Below are 22,906 nucleotides of genomic sequence, written 5' to 3' on the forward strand. Positions count from 1 at the left end.
CACCTCATAGTGGACAACACCTTTATAATCCCACCACACAGAGAGCATGATCTTCTTTGGGTTCAATCCTGCTTTCGAGGTTGTTTGCGGCAGTTCGCTCTTGTGCCCCATGATCTTTTACATACCATGTTATCGTACACGACACATTTTTCATCTCCCACAATCATCCGATTCAAAAATGGGTCGTTTTCTTAGCGACGTCGCAGCGAATCACAGATGGATATGCAAGCAGTCATATTGGCCTCAGTCAATTCATGTGGCACCCAAACATCGAGTTTTGAAACATATCCCAGCTTGTGCAAATGATTTTCAACGCTTGTATGGGATATGTTCAGTACTGCAGCAATCTCCCGCACTGTTTGTGACAGATTTTTGTCAACGATATCCTTCACAACACTCGAATCAACCTCGGTCGGGCGACCGGCACAAGGCGCATCACTGACGTTGAAATCTCTAGAAAGGAATTTGGCAAACCACTTTTGGCATACACATTCTGTTAAGGCACCATCCCCATATATGCTGCATATTTTTTATGGGCCTCCGCAGCTCGTTTACCTTTTTTGAAATAAAAAAGCAAAATATGCCAATAACGTACATTATTTCCTTCCATTTCTAAAAATATGTTACACACACGCAACTGAAGTAGGCCAAATGAAAATTCACTGAAAGGTTATGTGAAATGTCGCCTTTCAACTGCGTAATAGCGTTGCGTGGTAGCGGAACAATAGTGACAGGCGAAGTGGAGTAAACTTGTACTAACGCATAAATCAAACAAACTTATTTGCCAACCCAGTAGTTTTAATGGAAGATTTTCACTAGACATATTAAAATGACTTTCACGACTTACACATGTAACAAAAATTATATAGAATTTTATTAAAAAACTCCATTATATTTTATCCAACGTCATGTGGACATCATCAAGGAGAGAGAGAAACTGTTTATAACTCATCATTTATAATAATGAGTTATAAATCATGTGTATATTAGCTCATATCTCCATTGCAGCTGAAGTATAGTTCAAAGGAACAATTGTAAAAAGTTGCATAAATAAAAAATAATTTAAAATAATTATTTGAAAAGGAAAAAAAAAACCTTATTAATAATTAATAGTGATCACTTCCTATAACTTGGATATTGGCAAGCAGGATGATCGGTTCAGGTTTGGAGGATTTCGTAGTGTTTCACAGGTTTCCAGGAAAAGACAATCAAATTGAACTTACTGGAATGAAGAAGTTTTGTCTGGTTCCAAAGAACTCTGTGCTTAGTGTAAATAGCATTAGAAGGATTGCCAACTTGTCCGATTCCATAAATGTAATATAATCTTGTTGTCCTTCAATTCTAATCAAGGCAGAAGGGCCAGTCTGTCCAAAATAGCAAAGATGACATGAGCAGGGTACTAGACAGACACCTGGTAAGGAAGGATGTGGTAATGTGTCCTTCATAAATGGTAGGAAGGAAGACAGTTTTTGAGCTGGTTTGAAGGAAGTGTCTTCTTCTTCTTCTTCTTCCTAACATGGAATATAGGCCATGTGGCCTGTTCCGGTCTCATGCCATCTCTTTCTTGGTCTTCCGATTCTTCTTTTTCCACTTATTTTGTATCTGTATAATATTTTTGGTAGTCTGCTGTTGTCCATTCGATTTAAATGTTCTAGCCATTTTTGTTTATACTGTCTTATGTAGTCATTAATTGGTTTGATTTTTAGGGATTGTAAGATTTCTTCATTTGTTTTGTGGTCCCACTTGGTATATCCAGCTGTTTTTTTTGAGGAACTTCATTTCTGCTGTTTGAATTCGTTTTTCATCTTTCCTTTTCATGGTCCATGTTTCGCTTCCATATAGTAGAGTTGGTTTTGACAAGACATTATATAGTCTGATTCTAGTGTGTTTTTGTACCAGGGATGGCTTAAATATACTGTTTATTATGCCATTTACTTTGACAAAGTTTGATATTTTAGTGTCTATGTCTTTTTCTTCTTCGTATGATAGATCACATCCCAAGTATCTGAAAGTGTTTACTTGTTCTAGTATTTTATTATCTATCACTATTTTACTTCTTATTGGGTTTTCTCCTTTGAATGCCATTATTTTTGTTTTTTCTTTGGATATTGTCATATTATGCTGCTTTGAGATATCATTTAATGATTTTAATGATCTTTGTAAGTCATCTTCTGATGTAGCTAATACTATTTGATCATCTGCAAATAGTAGTGTATCCATCTTCATTTGCGGGGTCATTTGTATACCAAATGGGTTATGCTGTTTCCAGATTGTTAATATTTCATTTATATATATATTGAAAAGCAGAGGTGAGAGGGTACATCCTTGTCGTACTCCTCTTGATATACCTTTCCATTCTGAGGTGTGTGTTCTAATTTAACTGCTATTTTATTTCCTGTATATATTTCTTGAATAGATTGTAAAAGTTGGTTTGGTATGTTTAAATTGGTTAATATTTTAAACAATTTTTGTCGACTAATTTTGTCAAAAGCTTTTTCATAATCAATAAACGCCACATGTGTTTCTTTTTGAAATTCTCTTCTCTTTTCTATTAATAATTTTAAAGTAAAAATTGGATCTATGCAGGATCGGCCTTTTCAGAAGCCATTTTGTTCTTCTAGTAATTTGTTTTCTACAATGCTGCTTAGTTTCTCTTTTAATATTCCTGCATATATTTTATATCCTGTATTCAGCAGGCTAATTCCCCTATAATTATTGCAATTGTCTTTATTTCCTTTTTTATAGATTGGGATGACCAGTGCTTTTTTCCAAGAGTTAGGGGTTTTTCCGGACATCCAAACCATATTAAAAAATTTCAAAAGTCTTTCATTAAATTTTTCACCTGCATTTTTGTAGAGTTCTATATTTATATTGTCTTCTCCTGGCGTTTTCCTATTTTTCATCTTCTTTATTATATTTTTTAGTTCTAACATTGTGATATTTTCTATTAGGTCATTCTTTGTCTTATAAAATTTTAATTCATTGTTCTCATCTGTCCAGAGATTTTGAAAATAGGCCACCCATTTTTCTAAATCTATTGTTTGGATTTTTATCTTTTCTTTTATTTCTTTATTCATGTATTTTATTACTTTATAGGTTTTGGGTTGTGGCTTAAATAAATCCTTTTCTAGTTCTGTTACGAAATTGTTCCATCTTTCTCTATGTTTTTTCCTTACTTCTCGTTTTGCAATTGCACTATTTCTTTTATACTCTATTTCTGCTTCTATTGTTTTGGAATTTAGCCATTTCTGGTAACTGTCCTTTTTGGTTTTTATTATATTTCTATTTCTTTGTTCCAGTCTCGTAGTCCTCTTTTTCTAATCCATTTGTGCTTTATTCCTAAGGTTTCTGTTGCTGCTTTTGTGAGAATTTGTTTCAAATTTTCCCATTCATAAGGAAGTGTATGGATTGAATTTACAAGGCTATCTGTTCTGAGGTTCCTTTAAAGTCTTGTATTGAAATTCTTTTTGCATCAGATTGTAGTTTTGTAGAAGGATGATAATTATCAATCGTTTTTTGAATGGTGGTTTTGTTGTATCCATTACATATCAGATTGCTTTTAATTTTATTCAATTCATCTAATAAAAGTGTATGAGCTCTGCATACAAGACTCTTAATAATATCCCTTTTCTGTGAAGAGTGAATGTCTGCTAATAAAGTTTGGCTGCCGATATACTGAAAATTCAACATGATATGTGGGATTACCAATGATTAAGATATCCAGAAAGAATAGTTGGTTAATGGATTCATGTTCAATAGTGAACCTGATACGGGAGTATGAGGAGTTTATTTTCTTTAGGAACTGAAGTAATTCTGACTCAGAGTGGGACCAGACTGCAAATATGTCATCAACAAAACGTAACTATATACAAGGCTGAGGAAATATAGTGTCAAAGAGTTGTTTATTGAGAGGCTCCATAAAAGAATCAGCTGAGGCTGGTGAGATAGGACGATATTATTATTAGTTTGAACAACTTCTTGTGACATGTAAAGTAGCCTGCATTGATGGTGAATTTAAATAGGTTAACAGATATCTTCTGGTAAATCAGATTCTAAAAATTGAAGAGTCTCTTGTAGTGGTACTGTATGTTGGTGAATAGGGGAGACTACATTAAAAGAAACCATCCTTTGAATCTCACTAGCAACATCAGCTCTTATATCAAAAACAGTCTTGACTTTAAAGAGAAAATAAAAGATCCATACTAATAATGAGATTATGGTTTTTATGTAGTCTCCCTAATCCCACAAGTCATTTTGAATTTTCAGTTTTCCAGAAGCCAACTGTTACCGGCAGATACATTCATCACAAAAAAAATGGATATTATCAAGAGTTGTATACACAGTTAACATAGCTCTGACTGAAAAAAATGTAACCTTTGTTAAACACAAAAAAAAACGAATAAAAGTGAACCGAGTCACTTTTTCAGACAAGGAAAGTGACGTGTAATGAAGCCTTTCAGCCATGGATGAAAATAAAATGTTTTATTATTATTACTTGTCACCTCCAGGGAGTCCAAAGACTCATCGAGGGAGGGCATCTACTCTACAACTCCGCTTCCACCACTCACAATCCACCAATTAACTTCAACTACGCCAATACTGTCTACTGCCAACCGCCACCACTAGTATTTCCACAGACAATCAAAAACAGCCATGCCCATGGCGGGATTCGAACCCGCAGCCTCTTGATTGGAGAGCGGACATGCTAACCACTCAGCCAGCCAACCAAGTAACTTCATTCATTTGGCATAAAGAGATATACCCATTCTAACTACCCCTCTCCAAATAATACTAATAATAACATGAATGAAAATAAAATATTTTATTTAACAAATCATTTTTCCAACCAAGTAACCTCATTCATTCATTCATTCAGCATAAAAAGAATATACATCATTCTAACTTCTCCTCTTCAATAATACCAATAATTTCATATACTCACTTCAAGAATGATATGTTCTGGCTTTTGTACAGAAAGGAGTAATCTCTTTTGCAAGAAGAAACACTCCATTTGTTTAGCCAAATCCAAGAATCGCTGAATAGTTTGTTCAACACCTGATAAAAAATAAAAATATTTAAAAAAAACTTTAAGAAATGGTACAAGTGACTGCATAAATTTATGATCTTGCAAATTAAAATTTCATAGCATAAGCTGAAGCAAAATTAAATGCAATACACACACACACACACACACACTGCTCAAAACAATTAGGGGATATTTTGGTTTTCTTGTAAATTATAAAGTTATAAAAATAATTTACAAATCTAACATAATTTGTAATAAATATCAATTATTTAAAAAAATCTCATCAATTACACCCTATCCATAAATAAAAAGTATTTATTCATGTATAAAATGCCCGAAAGTTATAATTATTTGCAGAAATTTATAATTATCTGACAGAAACTAAAATATCCTGTAATTGTTTTGAGCAGTGTATATATATATGTATATATATATATATATCTACCTACTCTATACTATAAAATGATAAGCTGAAATTGGAAATGGATGTGATGTCGGCTTAAAACAGATGTAGGCTGTAACGTTTTTGTCAAGTTATCTGAAACATTTTGAAACTCAGGGGCTACCCTGAGTGTTGAGTCTTCAAAATTCGAGTCATCAGAATTCAAGGAGAACCGACCTACCAGTCTGGAACACGGGGGGGGGGATAGGCATCAGGGGGTGGGCCCACTAGTACACACACACACACACACACACTATCTGATCAAAAGTATCTGGACACCCCTCTGTAATTCATAAACTGACATCTAGATGTCACTATGAACTCACTTACCAGTATAAAAGGAGGCACGAGCTGTGTTGTTCAGTGATAAGTACAAGCAGAATGGATAGGTCAAGGGAGCTCAGCGACTTCAAACGTGGACTAGTTATTGGTTGCAACATCAATAAGAAATCTGTCAGAGACAGAAAAAAACCAACTCCCCCCCCCCACACACACACAGACATCTGGTTTCTGCAATATGTATTTTCTAGTGTTCATCTCAAATAGCATCAATAATTCCTCCACCTAGTACTAAGCTCATTGGAACACATGCAACTGCTGCTCAACATCCCTTCACAGTGCACCTTGAAAAAAAAACAAGTTTCCGTTTCTTTTCCTCCTCCTCCATCTGTGCAACTGCTGTTTTGTGGCACAGTCTTCTCTCTGTTGTGTTTCCCAAGGAACACAATATACAGACTTTTAAATGAAATGTAAACAAGTTTCTCCTTTCAAACTCACTACCCATATATGGTACTAATATAGGTTGATCAACCAATTTCTTGTGTATGGGCTCAACATAAAAAAGCAACAAAGGTCATACTGCATCATATCAATGGTTACAGCAGTAGACAAGGTAAGAAATCATAAACATCCATGATGCCTGGAGTGGGATTCAAACCTGTGACCTGATGACTGGAGAAGGAACACTAACCACTTGGCCAACCAGGCTGGTGACAGTAGCTGTATGCTACCATACTAGGGAGATGATTATGAGCAAGATGGTTATCCATAGTATTATTATTACCGGCAACTCCAAGGAGTCCATAGACTCATCGAGGGAGGCCCTAACATCATGTCAAGAACAACTATTCAACATTCACACAGTATCTATCATACTTCGCCTTGAACTCATTTACAGTCATGGCACCCATAACAGATTCTGGCAGCTTATTCCACTCATTCACCACTCTCCAAGTAAACAAGTAAAAAACCGCTCTAACACCCTTGCTAACCACACTCTTGCCTAGCTTCCATGTATGGCCCCTAGTCCTCCCACCACTAGTCCTATTCTCAAAAATATCTTTTGAATTAATCTTATGGAAACCCTTCAGTAATTTGAATGTCTCAATCATATCACTCCTTTACCATTTACCAACCAACCAATTTCTGCAACCCGAAAATCTTCAACCGGTTCTCATAAGGTTCATTCCATACACCTACTATCATCTTGGTCACTCACCTCTGGATCCTCTCCAGCTCCTCCCCATCCAGGGTTTCTTCTGGATGGGGAGGAGGTGGAGATGGGATCTTATCAAGGCTCGATTTGTCATCAACCAAGTGATTTGATGAGCTGATTTAGCCACTTTTACAATGTGCCCCCTAAGCTTCAGCTCCCTGTCCATCAACACTCCCAAATCCCTGGCCTCGTCAATCTCCTGGAGTACAGTTCCACTAATGTGATATACTGCTGCTAATCTTTTCACCCCAAAATGCATAACCTTACATTTTGCCACATTAAATTGACATCCATTCTCCTTAGCCCAGTTCTCCAAACTATCCAAATCATCCTGCAAAATTTTGACATCCTGTGCATTCACTATTGCTTTACCCAACTTTGCATTATCAGCAAACAAATGAACAGTTCCTCTCAGATCCTTTCCTATATTGTTAATGAACAAATTGAACAGTAGTGGTCCAAGAACAGAACCCTGCAATACACCACTAGTCACAGGCCATTTTTTGGCCTCTACTCCTGAATAAATCACTCTCTGATATCTCTCCATCAACCACCCTCTTATCCATCTCACCAACCCTATATCCATCCCCCATATGCTGCAGTTTACTGATTAGAATTCCATGTGGTATCCTGTCAAAGGCCTTAGCAAGGTCCAGTAGAATCACTGTAAACCCATTATCCTTATCTAGTTTAGCCTTCACTGTGTAATAAAACGTGAGCAAGTAACTGAGGCATGATCTACCCTTCACAAAACCATGCTGTCCCCCATACAGTATCCCATTTTCATCTATCAAATCCTGTATTTTCCTCTTGACTATTTTCTTGACAACGATTCCTGATATGCTGATTGGTCAGTAATTTACAACAGCAGTCTTGGAACCTCCTTTATGCAGTAGAACTATTTTCCCCTCTTTCCACCCCTTGGGATTAACCGAGACCAGAGACTCAAATTAAACAAAATGGTCAAGGGTACCTGACAATTCTTTAGTTGCTTCTCGTACGACACGAGCTGGTATGCCATCCAATCCCACGGATGTATTGACATTGAGGTTATGCAATAGACTACTCAACTCCACTTCATTCACCACAATTCCCGTATACTCTACTGGTTTATTCGTTTCTGCAATGTCACCACCTGGTTGATATATACTTGCAAAGTGCTTGCTTAGTAATTCCACTATATCAACTGATTTGGTTACCTCACTACCATCGGCATTCCTTAAAATCATTCTGCCATGTACATTTTTCCTTTTATTTGCTACATATCTAAAAAATTGTTTAGGATTCTCTTTAGCCTGCATGGCCAATGTTCTTTCGTAATCCTTTTTTGCTTTTCTTACCACACTCATTAGCCTGTGCTTTATACCGTTCATGTGCCTGCCGGTCACCTTTCTCCTTAAATTCCCTCCACAATAGTTTCTTTTTTTGCAGCTCAGGCTTAATGGTGCTATTCATCCATTTAAAACCTACTTGATTTATTGTTCGGATTCTAGGTATACAGCCAGCCATTGCCTCCTGCAAACACTTCTTAACCACCTTCCATGCACTATCAACATCCAGCCCTTGCAGTTTTACATGCCATGGCACTGAACCAATCAACCTCCTAAGCTTGTCTTACTTACCAGCCCAATAATTCCACATGTACCCTGTCTTAATTGTAAATTCCACACCTTTAGCCACCTCCCAAGTCAAGACCCTATGATCGCTCTCGCCAATTGGTGGCAACGTGGTCATATTCGTTACAACCAAATTCTCAGATGCAATTACTAGGTCAAGCGCTCTCTGACCCCTAGTATTTTCCATTACATGCTGTCGCAGATAGTTATCCCTTAATAACCGCATAAAATCCAATTCCTTCCTCCCGTGTGTCCTCTCCTCACGCCAATCAATGCGACCATAGTTGAAATCTCCCATAATAATTACCCTCCTTCCACTCATTTCTTCTATTTGCTTATGCATACTATCTCCACCATCTATTCCATCACCTGGTCTATAGCAGCACCCAATTGTATATTTTGTTCAGATAGCCTCAATCTCATACCAAATAGCCTCAAATGTGCTCTTTTCTCTATCCTGCAGTTTCACTTCTATTCTTCTTGGCTGTAACTCATCAGCTATCATCAATAACACTCCTGTCCCCATTTTATTCTCCCTGTCACTCCTGAACACACTATATCCCTCACATTCAATCCCACTAGCTATTATAATACTTAAGGCAGACAAGGGTAACAGTACTGCGATATTAAATACCAAGGACTACGAGAATAAAGTCAACAATCTACTGTTGGAGATGTCTGTTTATCATATCTTAACGAAAGATCCTACATTAATAAAACCACAATGACACAAACGAATTACTACGCAATATGATCAACTGGCCAACAGATCTATTTAAAAAATTAAAATCCATGCACCCTCTAACTGCAAGACTTTATGGGGTTCCAAAAGTTCACAAAGATGGTATTCCTTTAAGCCCCATTGTGGATGGCATTAACTCACCTACCTACTTATTGTCTAAGCATCTCTCTAAACTCTTACAACAACATATCCATAACTCAGAAAGTTATGTCCGAAATTCACAACATTTAGTAAATTAAAAAACATTAACTGAAGATCTACTTGCAAGCTTAGATGTCACTTCTCTTTTTACAAACGTTCCTGTGGTGGAAATTATCAACATCTTAGGCACTTTATTCCCACCAGATATAACCTCACTGTACAATCATTTCCTAAATTCAAACTATTTTTCTTGGAAGAAAACCATTTACCAACAATTAACTGGCCTGGCAATGGGTAGCCCCTTTTCTCCTTCTTGTGCTGACCTATTTATGGAGGATCTAGAAAATAAAATTCCACCTCAAATAAATCCTAAACCAATAATTTGGTGGAGATATGTAGATAATATCTTCACTGTATGGAACCACAACAAAGATGACCTAATTGATTTTCCCAACAAAATTAACCTCCTTTCACCATTCTATTAAATTTACTCTAGAACTTGAAAAAGACAAACAACTACCGTTCTTAGAGATCTTAATTAAGAAGCAAGTTAATGGCCTTTTGAGCCTATCAGTCTACAGGAAACCTATGAATACAGGACGTTATCTACATTTCATCTCCTCACACCACATTTCTCACAAACTCTAAAGAAAAGAGCTATCCGCATTACAACAGATGAAAAGGACCTCCAAGATGAATTAATATTGATATCTAATAACCTCGCCTTGAATGGCTACCGACGAAGACTCGTCAACAAAATCCTTTTCTCTGAGCAACCACAAAGAGAAGTGAAGACACTCAATATATTACAACAATCGCCATTCCATATATGAGCAGTATCTCTAACAACTCGCTAATCTCCTCAAACCACACAAAATAAGAGTGCCATTCAAACCTATAGAAACAATTCATAAACTACTACAATCTCCAAAAGATACCCATGCTTTCTATAAGTCTATAATATCCTATATATATAAGTCTATAATATCCCATGCTCGTGTGGTTCAAGTTACATCGGCCAGACTTCGAGAAGCCTTGAGATTAGACAGAAGGAACACATTGGTTATGTTAAAAACAACAGATAGGCCTGTCATCACATTTCTCCATAGCAAATCACATCATTGAGCGGGACAAAAGTTGTACCCCTTACATAGAAGAGGACTACCACTCTCGAATGTTTAAAGAAGCTGCCATGGTTGCATGCACTACAGATAACCTTAACAGGAACCAAGGTTTAATACTTCCAGAGATATGGAAAACCCTAATTAGATCTCTGAACACACAAGAAATGAACTTTAATGCAAACTATAGAACTTTCCTTAGCAACAACTTGTAACTTGTGGTGGCGCTGGTGTCCTTGGTGAATGTGACGGTCGTGTTTAGTTAGGCTAGAAAACATGTTTGAAATTTAAATATAGTGTGGCTTTTTGTCCCAAATTGTGCTGCAGTTATGCATCCGTTAGATACAAGTGTCCTTCAGTGGTGTTATTGTTTGGAACTGTGTTGTATATATTGTGTTTTCGCTGCTGTTTGTTTCACTACTTCAACGTGTAAAGATGGCATCCAAGAAGAAACATATGTCAGCGGAGCACAGGACTTCTACACGAAAGGCTGGCTCAGTGATAGATTTTTCCCAATGGATGTGTTGCAGAAACTGCTACATGTATACGCCAAAGAATGTGAAGGATCTCTGGTCAGTCTGGCTAAATGAGAAGAACGAAAATGTCGACATATGTGAGAAGTGTCGGGATAGGCTGGAGCGTTTAGGAATGGAAGTTGACATCTGGACTGTAACAGAAGAACTTTGGCGGGAGTTCATGAAAATGACCTTCATCTTCTGTATGAGGAATTGGAAGTGCTCAGTTAGGAGATACTGGAAGTTAAAACTGAGTTTAATGTGTTAAACAGAGAAATTAGGACTATAGAGATTACTTTAGCTGAAGTAACTAGAACAGGATTACGTATGGGTGAGTCTTTGGTGAATGATGCAGTAATAAATAGTATGGGAGTGATTGGGAGTCAACAAAATAAAACCACAAGAGGTCTAGAAGAAACGAGATGTTGTGAGAGTGGGGGGGATAAATAAAAGAGCATTGAGTAATGAAACTGGGAGAGTCATGCTGAATAGCGTAGAAAATGAGTCCACAAGTGACGCTTGTGGACTCATGGAGGATCCATGATGCAGTAATAGATATATGGTGATTCTATGATTAAAGGTATGGAGAGTGGTATGCCTGAGGAGTGCTTGGCTGGTGGGACAATAGAAAGAGTGGCTTTAGCAATAAAGAGCGGGCATGATGCAGACAAGTTGATAGTTATGGTGGGTACAAATCACCTTAGTGGTGGTATAAATCAGGTAGCAAAAGATTTAAGAACATTGTTAGATATTGTGAAGAGGAAAAGTGTCAATGGGAGGATAGCGTGTGTGTGTGCTGCCTCATTTTGACAATTACGAGTTAAGTAGACGAGCAATGATAATGAATGATATGATTGCAAGAATATGCAAAAAAAGAGGTCTGGAATTTGTTGATGTCTGGAGTGTGTTTGAAGGAAAAAGACAGTTGTATGCTAGAGATGGGCTGCATCTGAACATGGACGGACATAAGCGATTGAAGAAGTTACTGTTTTCTGAACAGGTTGAAGTAATTGGGCAGGTGAAACTACTATTGAAAAGGTTGAGTGTAAGAGAGAGAAACTTTAGCAGTGATTGTATATTTATTGATCCTCATTTGCAGAAGAGAGGGGATAAAAATTGGCATGGGACTACTGAAATTAGTGACTTGTATATCAGTTCTAAAGCCGGCACAAGAACTAGACGGAATCTGCAATTTTTGTATACCAATGCAAGAAGCATTCGAAATAAGAGCGAAGAATTTTTGGCATTAGTCAGTGCAATCTCACCAAAAGTTGTAGGCATTAGTGAAACTTGGCTATCAGCAGATGATGTGGTCACTGGAATTGAATGTGATAGGTACAGTATTTTCAAGGAGGATAGAGAAGATAGATCATGGGGAGGAGTACTGTTGATGATAGCTGATGTGTTGCAGCCAAATAAAGTAGTATATCAAGATGATAGACATGTGAATGAGAGTTCATTTGAGGTGATCTGGTGTGAAATAGTGACTAACGCAACCAAATATACAGTTGGATGCTGCTATAGGCTAGGGGGTACAGGGGGAGATATTGAATTCATGCATCAGCAAATTAGTGCAATGAGTGCAGGTTTAGTGATTATTATGGGGGATTTTAATTATGGTGATATCAATTGGAAGGAGGAAATATCACATAGCAAAAAGGAAATGGAGTTCATACATCTTCCACGAGATAATTACTTGAAACAGCACATAACTGAAGGGACACGTGGTTTCAGAGTGTTGGACCTGGTTATTGGTTCAGAGGATATATACATAAGTAAGGTGTCCTCGTTACCTCCAATTCGTGAAAGCAATCATGTGGTATTGACTTGGGAGGTTGCAAAATCTGTGGATTTTTCTGTTAAGAAGGGGTATATATGGAACTACAGGTTAGGCAATTATAACAAGCTTCAGAGTGAGCTTGCAGCCATCCCATGGCAGAACATATTGCAGGGGAAAGATGTTAGCAGTGCATGGGATAAAATCAGCAGGTATCTGAGGAAAGCAATATCAGATTGTGTCCCCATGGTCAGGAAGACAAACAAGGCAGGCGTTAAATGGATGAGCAGTAGTATCAAGCTTGATCTGCAAAAAAAGAAAATGTTATGGAGAATGTACAAGGAGAAATGCAATCAGTACACCCATAAGCAGTACAAGGCTCAAGCTAGGAAGGTTACCAGCATAGTAAGAAAAGCTAAATCGGATTATGAGAAGACTTTAGCCAATGAGATCAAGGGTAATCCCAAAGAGTTCTTCCGCTATGTGGCAAGTAAAAGGAAGAATGACTTCGGAAGGATAACTTTAGCGTGCCGATGGTATTGAAGTGACAAAATCAGATGTAATAGTCGAGTTACTGAGTGATCACTTTTCAAAAGTCTATCACCCAAGTGAGGATATCTCTGTACCTGTAACAATAACTAATGTGAGAATTGAAGCTAAGAAATCAGAGGTATTTAATACATTGCAAAATTTAAATGAAACACTGCTGTAGGTTTAGATGGAATATCAGCTCAGGTGTTGAGTGAATGTGCAAAGGAATTGTCAACCCCTCTTACTTGGATATTTAACTTAAGTTCGAACTCTGGTATGGTCCCTAGGGAGTGGAAGTTAGGCAAAGTGGTTCTTTTGCATAAGGTTTTTGCATGGTGACATCTCAGGAGTAGTGGTAAAAGTATTGGAAAATTGGTTAAAGACAAAATTCGAGAATGGGTGGATCACGATATGATACTCTATAGAGGCCAACATGGTTTTGTTAAAGGTAGATCCTGCCTTAGCAATCTATTAACTTTTCATAATAGAATGACATTTGAGTTGGACAAAGGAACTGGCTACACGGTGGTACTTCTGGATTTTGCTAAGTCTTTTGACAGGATACCCCATGGAACACTGTTACACAAATTGGAGCAGATGGGAATGGATACTAAAATTGGTGATATGGATAGGAGAATGGCTCAGGGAGAGATACCAGAAGGTGGTGTATGGAGGGGCAGAGTCCAGGATGAGGTAGGTGACAAGTGGTGTGCCTCAGGGCTCTGTGCTTGGGCCACTGTTGTTTAATTTGTATATAAATGATATAGGAAATGGCTTAAAGGGAGATATACGGTTGTTTGCTGATGATGCAAAGTTGGGTAGCGCAATAAAAAATCAAGCTGATGTTGAAAGTTTGCAGGATGATTTAAATAAGCTGGTAGAATGGGCAAAAGGTAATGGATGTCAGTTCAATGTGGAAAAGTGTAAAGTCATGCATTTTGGGATTAAAAGATTACCAGCTGTGTACTACATTGATGGAACAGTACTCCAAGAGATTGATGAGGCCAGGGACTTAGGGGTGTTGGTAGATAGGGAGATGAATTTCAGGGGACACATTACTAAGGTGTCCAAGATCGCACATAGGATTACTTGGTTGTTGAGGAACACACTGACATCCAGAGATAAAGAGGTTATTATTCCCCTTTATAAAGCGTTGATACTTCCACATTTGGATTACTGTGCTCAGGTCTGGTCACCTGGATTCCTTGGAGATGAGGAGGCTGTGGAGAAGGTTTAGAGAAGAGTGACTAAGTTGGTGAGTGATGTAAAAAATGCTCCCTACATTGATAGATTGAGAGCTTGTGGATTGCAGAGGTTGGTTGATAGGCGGAGAAGAGGGGATATGATAGAAACATTTAAATTACTGAAAGGTTTTTATAGGATTGATGCAGGGGAAATGTTTCAGCTGTGTAATAGCGATGGAAGAACAAGAGGTCATCCCCGGAAATTAAAGAAGAGTGTGGTTAACAAGGGTGTGAGAACAAGGTCTTTTGCCTAGAGGGTGGTGAATGAGTGGAATTCATTGCCTGACTTAGTTGTGAGCTCTTCGTCTGTAAATGAATTCAAGAAGAGATAGGACAGATATTGTTTTGCTAGTTTGGATCTCCCGCGATGAGTCTACTGACTCCATGGAGATACCCGTCTGACTCCATGGAGATACCCGTAATAATAATAATAAAAAAAATCACGTACATGTGATGTGTATTATTCACGTTCAATGCTATTTTAGTTTGTAACTATAAATTTTAGAATTTACAGTTAAGATCTATTTTGTGATATGTTTGAACTTCAATGCTTGTACCCTGACGATGCCAACAGCTTAAGTTTGGTGAAACTAGTTGGTATTAAAATACTTATCCGTTTACACTTGATCAATGTTCCCAAATAGTTATTTACATCAGTTCTGTGATCAAGAAAATACATGCTCATTATGTATAGGGGAAGATGTAATGGGGAGGGAATAATCAGCTGTTTGCTGACAATGCAAAACAGGGAAGGACAATAACTGATAAAGGTAATGTAGATGTCCTGCAGGATGAGTTAAATAAATTGAAAGTGTGCAGAAAAGGACAATGGTTGTTGATTAATGCTTCAAACATAAGGTAATGCACTTCGGAATGAAAAGAGCTTATGTAATTTGTGTATTTTGTATCATACTGATGGTATTTTATTAAAGGAAATTTGCAAGACTAGGGATCTGGGGATGATGGTGGACAGAGATTTGACACTCAAAGTTGGTAAAATAACTCAGAGGATTACTTGGTTGTTGAAGAAAAACTAACAAGTAAAGATATGGAGATTATTATCCCTCTTTATAAAGCTATGATTTGGCTGCATCTTAACTACTGTGAATAAATTTGATCACCTGGGTTTCTTGGGGATCAGGAGGTAGCATAGTTTAGTTGACAGGTGGGGGGGGGGGGGGGGGAATGATTGAAACATAAGTTATTAAAGGGATTCTATAAGTAATACAAAAGAAATTTTTTCAATACACGAGGAGCAGGGGAAAATAAAAGGTCATCCCTGGAGGTTGTGTAAGAGTGTGCAGACTCGCTTGGAGAGTGGCAAATGAGTGGAATGGATTGCCAGAAATAGTTGTGAGTGCCCTGATGGTGAATAAGTTTGAAGAAAGGTATGATAGATGTTGTGTGAATAATGATTAGTGTGGGTCTCCCATGATGAGCATTCTGATTAAATGGAGATATTCTGTATAATAATATTATGAAACATGCAGTAATAGAACAGTGGTAAAAAAATATTCAAGAAAATTGCAAACAAGAATGCATATCAATACTTAGAAAAAAGATATCAAAAGCCTGAGAAGCGAAAAGGCAGCTGGAGTAGATAATTGACCAGAAATGCTCAAATATGGAGTTGTAAAAGTTTTGCAGTGGCTACACACTGCATAATTCAAAAGGCATGATCAGATGGTTGAATTCCAGATTATTAGAGTAGAGTTCTCATAATTCCCATCTATGCAAAGGGGAATAAAACTGAATGTGAGAATTATAGAAGAAAGAATTCAAGAGGAAGTAAGATTTATACAAGCATACTTAAGGATAGGCTCAGAAATACTGTGGAAGAGAAACTTGGAGAAGAACAAGCTGGTTCAGACCAAACAGAGGTTGTCAAGATCAGATTTTCGCTTCACAATAAACATCTGAGAAATTGTGGGAATATAACAAGAATCTGTGCTTAAGTTTTATAGTACGAAAAAAGCATGACAAGGTGCCCAGCAAAAAGCTTTTCAAAACACTACAATTATACAGAGGAATACATAGTTCACATTTAGATTGGAAGCTAGCAGTTAGAAATGAAGGAAATACATAAAGATGGTTTTGTTAATTAATCACATCAGCTTGAACAGTTATCTTAAAAATACTTTGAGCTGCACCATTATGTTATACATCTGTAAAGAGATTGTTTCTCTTTACAGATGTATAACACTGTAAAGAGAAACTGTGCATTAAGTAAACATACAAGAGTTCAATCCAACTGGCACAATGATTTTTAACTATTATTTTTAGAATCCAGGAATTAATGACTCGAGACCAAATAAAAGAATATACATTTAATGAAACTAGAAACTATAGAAATTGTAACTAAAATTAACTATGAAACTATTTGGATCCAAGGCCTTCTAAACTAAATCTATACTTTAGATCTACTTTATCTTGAAAGGAATATTTTCATTCTCTCACTGACATTATTATTGCTTTGTTTAACATGTGCTTAATCAGTCTACTAGATTGAGCATTATGTTTATCATAATGAATCCTACAAACAATAAATGTTCATTAAAGTCAGTTCTTTATTAGGTCCTTTCTCAAAATATAAAACTTCTTATTAACTTCCCTGGAACTATGATGTTTTCTTATTTAGCGCATTGTTTCATTCATCTTCAGTGTTTCACGGAGTTTAAATATTCTTACCTCAAGCAATTTTATTTCAAAAAGCACTAATTACATATTCTTTACCAGAGAAAAAATAATTTCCTTTACTACTTTATAACCACTATCAAATCAGAGACTCTTCATTAAAGCCACTTTACAGTTGCAAATTTCACTAATTCTGCTCATTCAGATAAAATAATTAACATCACTGTCATCCTTGAGACAGAAGATGAAACTTTCCATTTAGCGTTTCTTCTAACATTGAAATAGAACATCTATTTAATATCTCCTTTTATTTACTATTCACTTGTTGAGAGTCTCACTTTTCCAGTTAAAGGATTCACTTCGTTACAATTCCTTTACAGAATCTTCTATTAATATATTCCAGCTGTCATGTTTTCTTAAGGACGTCCTAAAACAAAATTCTCTCATCTGCATTCTGAAACTTCCATTCTTTCTCTCTTCTGTTTTCTCTGTTACCTAGGTATCGAACACTCTCTCTGTCAGTTGTCAATCACCCATCAATCTCCTTGGTGAGTATGCACACTTATTCCCCCTAAGCAGCAATGGCTGCTTAGGAGAATAAGTAATGGCTAGTAATAAGCCATTACTAGTCAAGAAACTAGTAATGGCTGACATGTTATTGCTGAGAATTATATAACCCTTAATTTTTCATACTTCATGAAATATCTCATCCAATCCTGTGCCCTGTATTTGCATTAAGATTTCATAATATTCTAAACACCATACCTGTGGTGGTCATCTACCTCTCTTCTCATATGAGTCCCTGTTATATCAATCACTGTATTATTTCCACCTTGATGACACCCTCACAAAGCATTTGCTCAGTAAGTCAGATATTCTCTTTCTCTCCTTGTTTTCTCTGTTACCTAGGTACCAAACATGCTCTAGGTCAGTTGTCAATCACTCACCAATATCCTCGGTGAGCATGCACACTTGTTCCCCTAAGCGGCAATCGAGAAACTAATAATGGCTGACATGTTATTGTTGTTGGTGGTGGTCATCCTGCAGGTCAGGTCATCCTGCTTGTGCTTTGCACTGATTATGAAAGACTGTAATGACAGACTTTTTATAGCTTAACACTCCAACCGGTCATGACATCTATAGATGTCCACCTAAATCTGGATACGATTCTGTAACACCCGTTGAATAACAGGAATAAGAAGTGCAATTTGGTCTCACTATTTCATCCAACTCAGCCGGTAGGGAGGTTAATTAACAAGCACAATAGTTAAGCAATTCAATATTTTAATCTAGCATTTACTTAAATTAAAGATACCAAAAAATTATGTACTTGGTTTAATCCTTTATCCAAGTGTAAGCAAACAAGTTTGCACCTGAACTATTTTCAGGACTGGGGAAACTTGTATATAGAAGCTTATGACTCCACATCACTTGCATATAAGCATTATACATATCCTTAAGGATATGTATAATGCTATGCATTGTGGGAAGGGTCACTACCCAGACCTTTATTGAGGTCTATTCAGTGGTAGCCAGAACCAGATGTGATACTAAGGGTGAAGTAAAGCAGAAGTCATATTTTTCATATACGAGTTGCCAAAAGGTGTCACACCTTATTATTAAAAGACTCTGGATTAGAGATCTATATACGAGTTGCCCCAGTCCTGAAAATAGTTCAGGCACAAACTTGTTTGCCTACACTTGGATAAAGGATTAAACCAAGTATATAATTTCTTGGTATTTTTAATTTAAAGTATAACCAAGTGGAAAAACTTCCAACAACAGTATTTCACTTACTGAGCCATTTTTGTAGATAACAAATGCAAACAACGTAAATTGAATACAAACATGGAATTTCTGCTCTCTGTTGAGATTTTTTTCTTCTTCAAGTTAAATGGAAGATGACAGTCTCCCCTAATATATTAGACTCTAACTATAGCAAACATTGCTATAACCAACCACTGAAGAGTCTCAAGTATATCTCTTAGGTATACAGTATTATGCTCAAATTTACTATAACAATTTTTTTTTTTTATTGTGGTCGCTATGAGTTTTTGCACTAGCGAGAGTCATCTATGTTTGGAAGTTGTAATCTGACTTCATATAGAGTATTGAATACAATCTGCTTTGTCCAAGTTGGTTCATAATTATATACTTTTGGCAATCTACTCACTGTCTAACAGCAGATCTCCCAGACTGTCCTTAATAAGGGAGTTTATATTAGTATATCTTGCATACATGAGGCACTGATGATGGGTGAATTTCATCTTTTGGAAAGTGGATAAGGGAAGCTGTTTTAATATTAGAATAGTCATCAGCAATTTCCGATATGTATCCTGAAGGGATACACAGAATACCGTGACAGTACTACATTACTAAGTTTGCTTTATTACTAACCTCCTCCAAATTAGTATATTACTTGTCAACACTTCAGTATTCTCTTATCTAATTATTATTATTATTGTTCCGGGCAACTCCAAGGAGTCGACAGACTCATCTAGGGAGGCCCTAACATCATGTCAAGAACAACTATTCGACATTCACACAGTATCTATCATACCTTGCCTTGAACTCATTCACGGTCGTAGCACCCACAACAGACTCTGGAAGCTTATTCCACTCATTCACCACTCTCCAAGTAAAAAACCTAGCACTAACACCCTTGTCAACCAAGGTCTTGCCCAGCTTCCATGCTTGGCCCCTAGTCCTCCCACCACCAGTCATATTTTCAAAAATATCTTCTGGATCAATCTTATAAAAACCCTTCAGTAATTTGAATGTCTCAATCATATCACCCCTCCTTCACCTATCGTCCAATCTCTGCAACCCACAAATCTTCAACCTATTCTCATAAGGTTCATTCCACAGACCTGCTATCATCTTGGTCACTCGTCTCTGGATCCTCTCCACTTCCTCCCCATAACGAAGAAACCCTGGTGCCCATAACTGAGCACAGTAGTCCAGATGGGGTCTTATCAACGCTCGATACAGAAGAACAACAACTTGTTTGTCTCTGCATGTTAAAGTATTTTTCAGAAGCCAAGTGATTTGATGAGCTGATTTAGTCACTTTTGCAATGTGCCCCCCCCTAAACTTCAATTCCCTATCCACCAACACTCTCAAATCCCCGGACTCATCAATCTCCTGGAGTACGGTTCCACCAATGCGATATACTGCTGCTATTCTTTTCACCCCAAAGTGCATAACCTTACACTTTGCCACATTAAATTGACATCCATTTTTCCTAGCCCAAAACCTCCAAACTATCCAAATCATCCTGTAAAATTGTGACATCCTGTGCACTCACAATTGCTCTACCCAACTTTGCATCATCAGCAAACAAGTGAACACTTCCTCTCAAATCCTTTCCAATATCATTGATGAACAAATTGAAAAGCAGTGGTCCAAGAACAGAGCCCTGTGGCACTCCACTAGTCACAAGCTGTCTTTTAGACTCCACTCCTGAATAAACCACTCTCTGGTATCTCTCCTTCAACTACCCTCCTATCCATTTCACCAACCTTATATCTATCCCCATCTGCTCCAGTTTACTGATTAGGGTTCCACGTGATATACTGTCAAAGGCCTTGGCAAGGTCCAGTAGTATCACTGTAAACCCATTACACCTATCCAGTTCAGCCGTCACTGTGTTATAAAATGTGAGCAAGTTACTGAGGCATGATCTACCCTTCACAAAACCATGTTGTTCCCCATACAATATCCCATTTTCATCTATCCAATCATGTATTCTTTTCTTGACTAATTTCTCTAAGACCTTGACAATGATTCCTGATATGCTAATCGGTCGGTAATTTATAACAGCAGTCTTGGAACCACCTTTATGCAGTGGAACTATTTTCCCCTCTTTCCATCCTCTCGGGACTAAACCAGATCCGAGACTCAAATTAAACAAAATGGTCAAGGGTACTGACAATTCTTTAGCTATTTCTCATACAACACGAGCTGGTACACCATCCAATCCCACGGATATATTGACATTGAGGTTATGCAATAGACTAGTCACCTCCACTTCATTCAACACAATTCCCATATAATCTACTGGTTTATTCGTTTCTGCAATGTCACCACCTGGTTGATATATACTTGCAAAGTGCTTGCTTAGTAATTCCACTATATCAACTAATTTGGTTACCTCACTACCATCGGCATTCCTTAAAATCATTCTGTCATGTACATTTTTCCTTTTACTTGCTACATATCTAAAAAACTGTTTAGGATCCTCTTTAGCCTGCATGGCCAATGTTCTTTCGTAATCCTTTTTTGCTTTTCTTACCACACTCGTTACCCTTCTGGCATGTGCTTTATACCGTTCATGTGCCTGCCGGTCACCTTTCTCCTTAAATTCCTTCCATAGTTGTTTCTTTTTTTGCAGCTCAAGCTTAATGGTGTTATTCATCCATTTAACCCCTACTTGATTTATTATTCGGACTCTAAGTATACAGTCAGCCATTGCTTCATGCAAACACTTCTTAACTGCCTCCCATGCACTATCAACTTCTAGTTCTTGCATTTGTACATGACATGGCACTGAACCAATCAAACTCCTAGGCTTGTCATACTTTCCAGCCCGATAATTCCACATCTACCCTGTCTTAATTGAAAATTCCACCCCTTTAGTCACCTCCCAAGTCAAGACCCTATTATCACTCTCACCAATTGGTGGCAATGTGATCATATTTGTTACAGCCAAATCCTCAGATGTAATTACTAGGTCAAGCACTCTCTGACCCCTAGTATTTTCCATTACATGCTGTCGCAGATAGTTATCCCTTAATAACCGCATAAAATCTAATTCCTTCCTCCCGTGTGTCCTCTCCTCACTCCAATCAATGCGACCATAGTTGAAATCTCCCATAATAATTACCCTCCTTCCACTCATTTCTTCTATTTGCTTGTGCATACTGTCATCACCATCTTTTCCATCACCTGGTCTATAGCAGCACCCAATTGTATATTTAGTTCTGCTAGCCACAATCTCACGCAAAATGGCTCAAATGTGCTCTTTTCTCTATCCTGCAATTCAACTTCTATTCTCCTTGGATGGAGCTCATCAGCTATCATCAACGATACTCCTCCCCCCATTTTATTCTCCCTGCCATTCCTGAACACACTATACCCATCACATTCAATCCCACTAGCTATATCATCTACAGTCAGCTATGATTCACTAATACTAATAACCTGTGGTCTGGAAGTGCCAACCATGGCCAAAACTCTTCCTTCTTGTTCCTAATACTCCTAGCATTAGTGTACATGAATTTAAGACCCCCATTATCCCCAACCCTACCTTGATGCCTTATATATTAACTATCCCACTCTGATTTGTTGTCCTTATTCACTCGGGCATATTATATTCTTTCATACATTCAAATGCCTCCCTAAGGACTGTATATCTACCCCCCCCCTTTAATAAATCTAGTTTCCCTGAATTTGCACATCCATTACATTCAATAACACTTTCTCAAGTCTCCTTACACCGTAACCATTCAAATGCAATCCATCCATGTTATATAGATCCTTTCGCCCATAGAACTCACTCCACACATCCACAAATTCCACACCACTTGTCATACATAACCCACGCATAAAGTCATTTGCAAT

General features: G+C 37.4%; 1 protein-coding gene across 1 annotated transcript in view; it reads right to left on the bottom strand.

Moving 5' to 3' along the window:
* MED28 (mediator complex subunit 28) overlaps nucleotides 1-22,906 on the bottom strand; it is a 72,837-nt gene that overhangs the window by 25,225 nt on the left and 24,706 nt on the right. Inside the window, exon 3 of the mRNA XM_090414007.1 lies at nucleotides 4,943-5,055. Coding sequence (XP_090270133.1) covers nucleotides 4,943-5,055 — 113 coding nt within the window. The remainder of the gene's footprint in view (nucleotides 1-4,942; nucleotides 5,056-22,906) is intronic.

Source organism: Typopeltis vanoorti, chromosome 24 (assembly GCF_054136105.1).
Source record: "Typopeltis vanoorti isolate ZY-2024b chromosome 24, IOZ_Tvanoo_1.0, whole genome shotgun sequence".
NCBI lineage: Eukaryota > Metazoa > Arthropoda > Arachnida > Uropygi > Thelyphonidae > Typopeltis > Typopeltis vanoorti.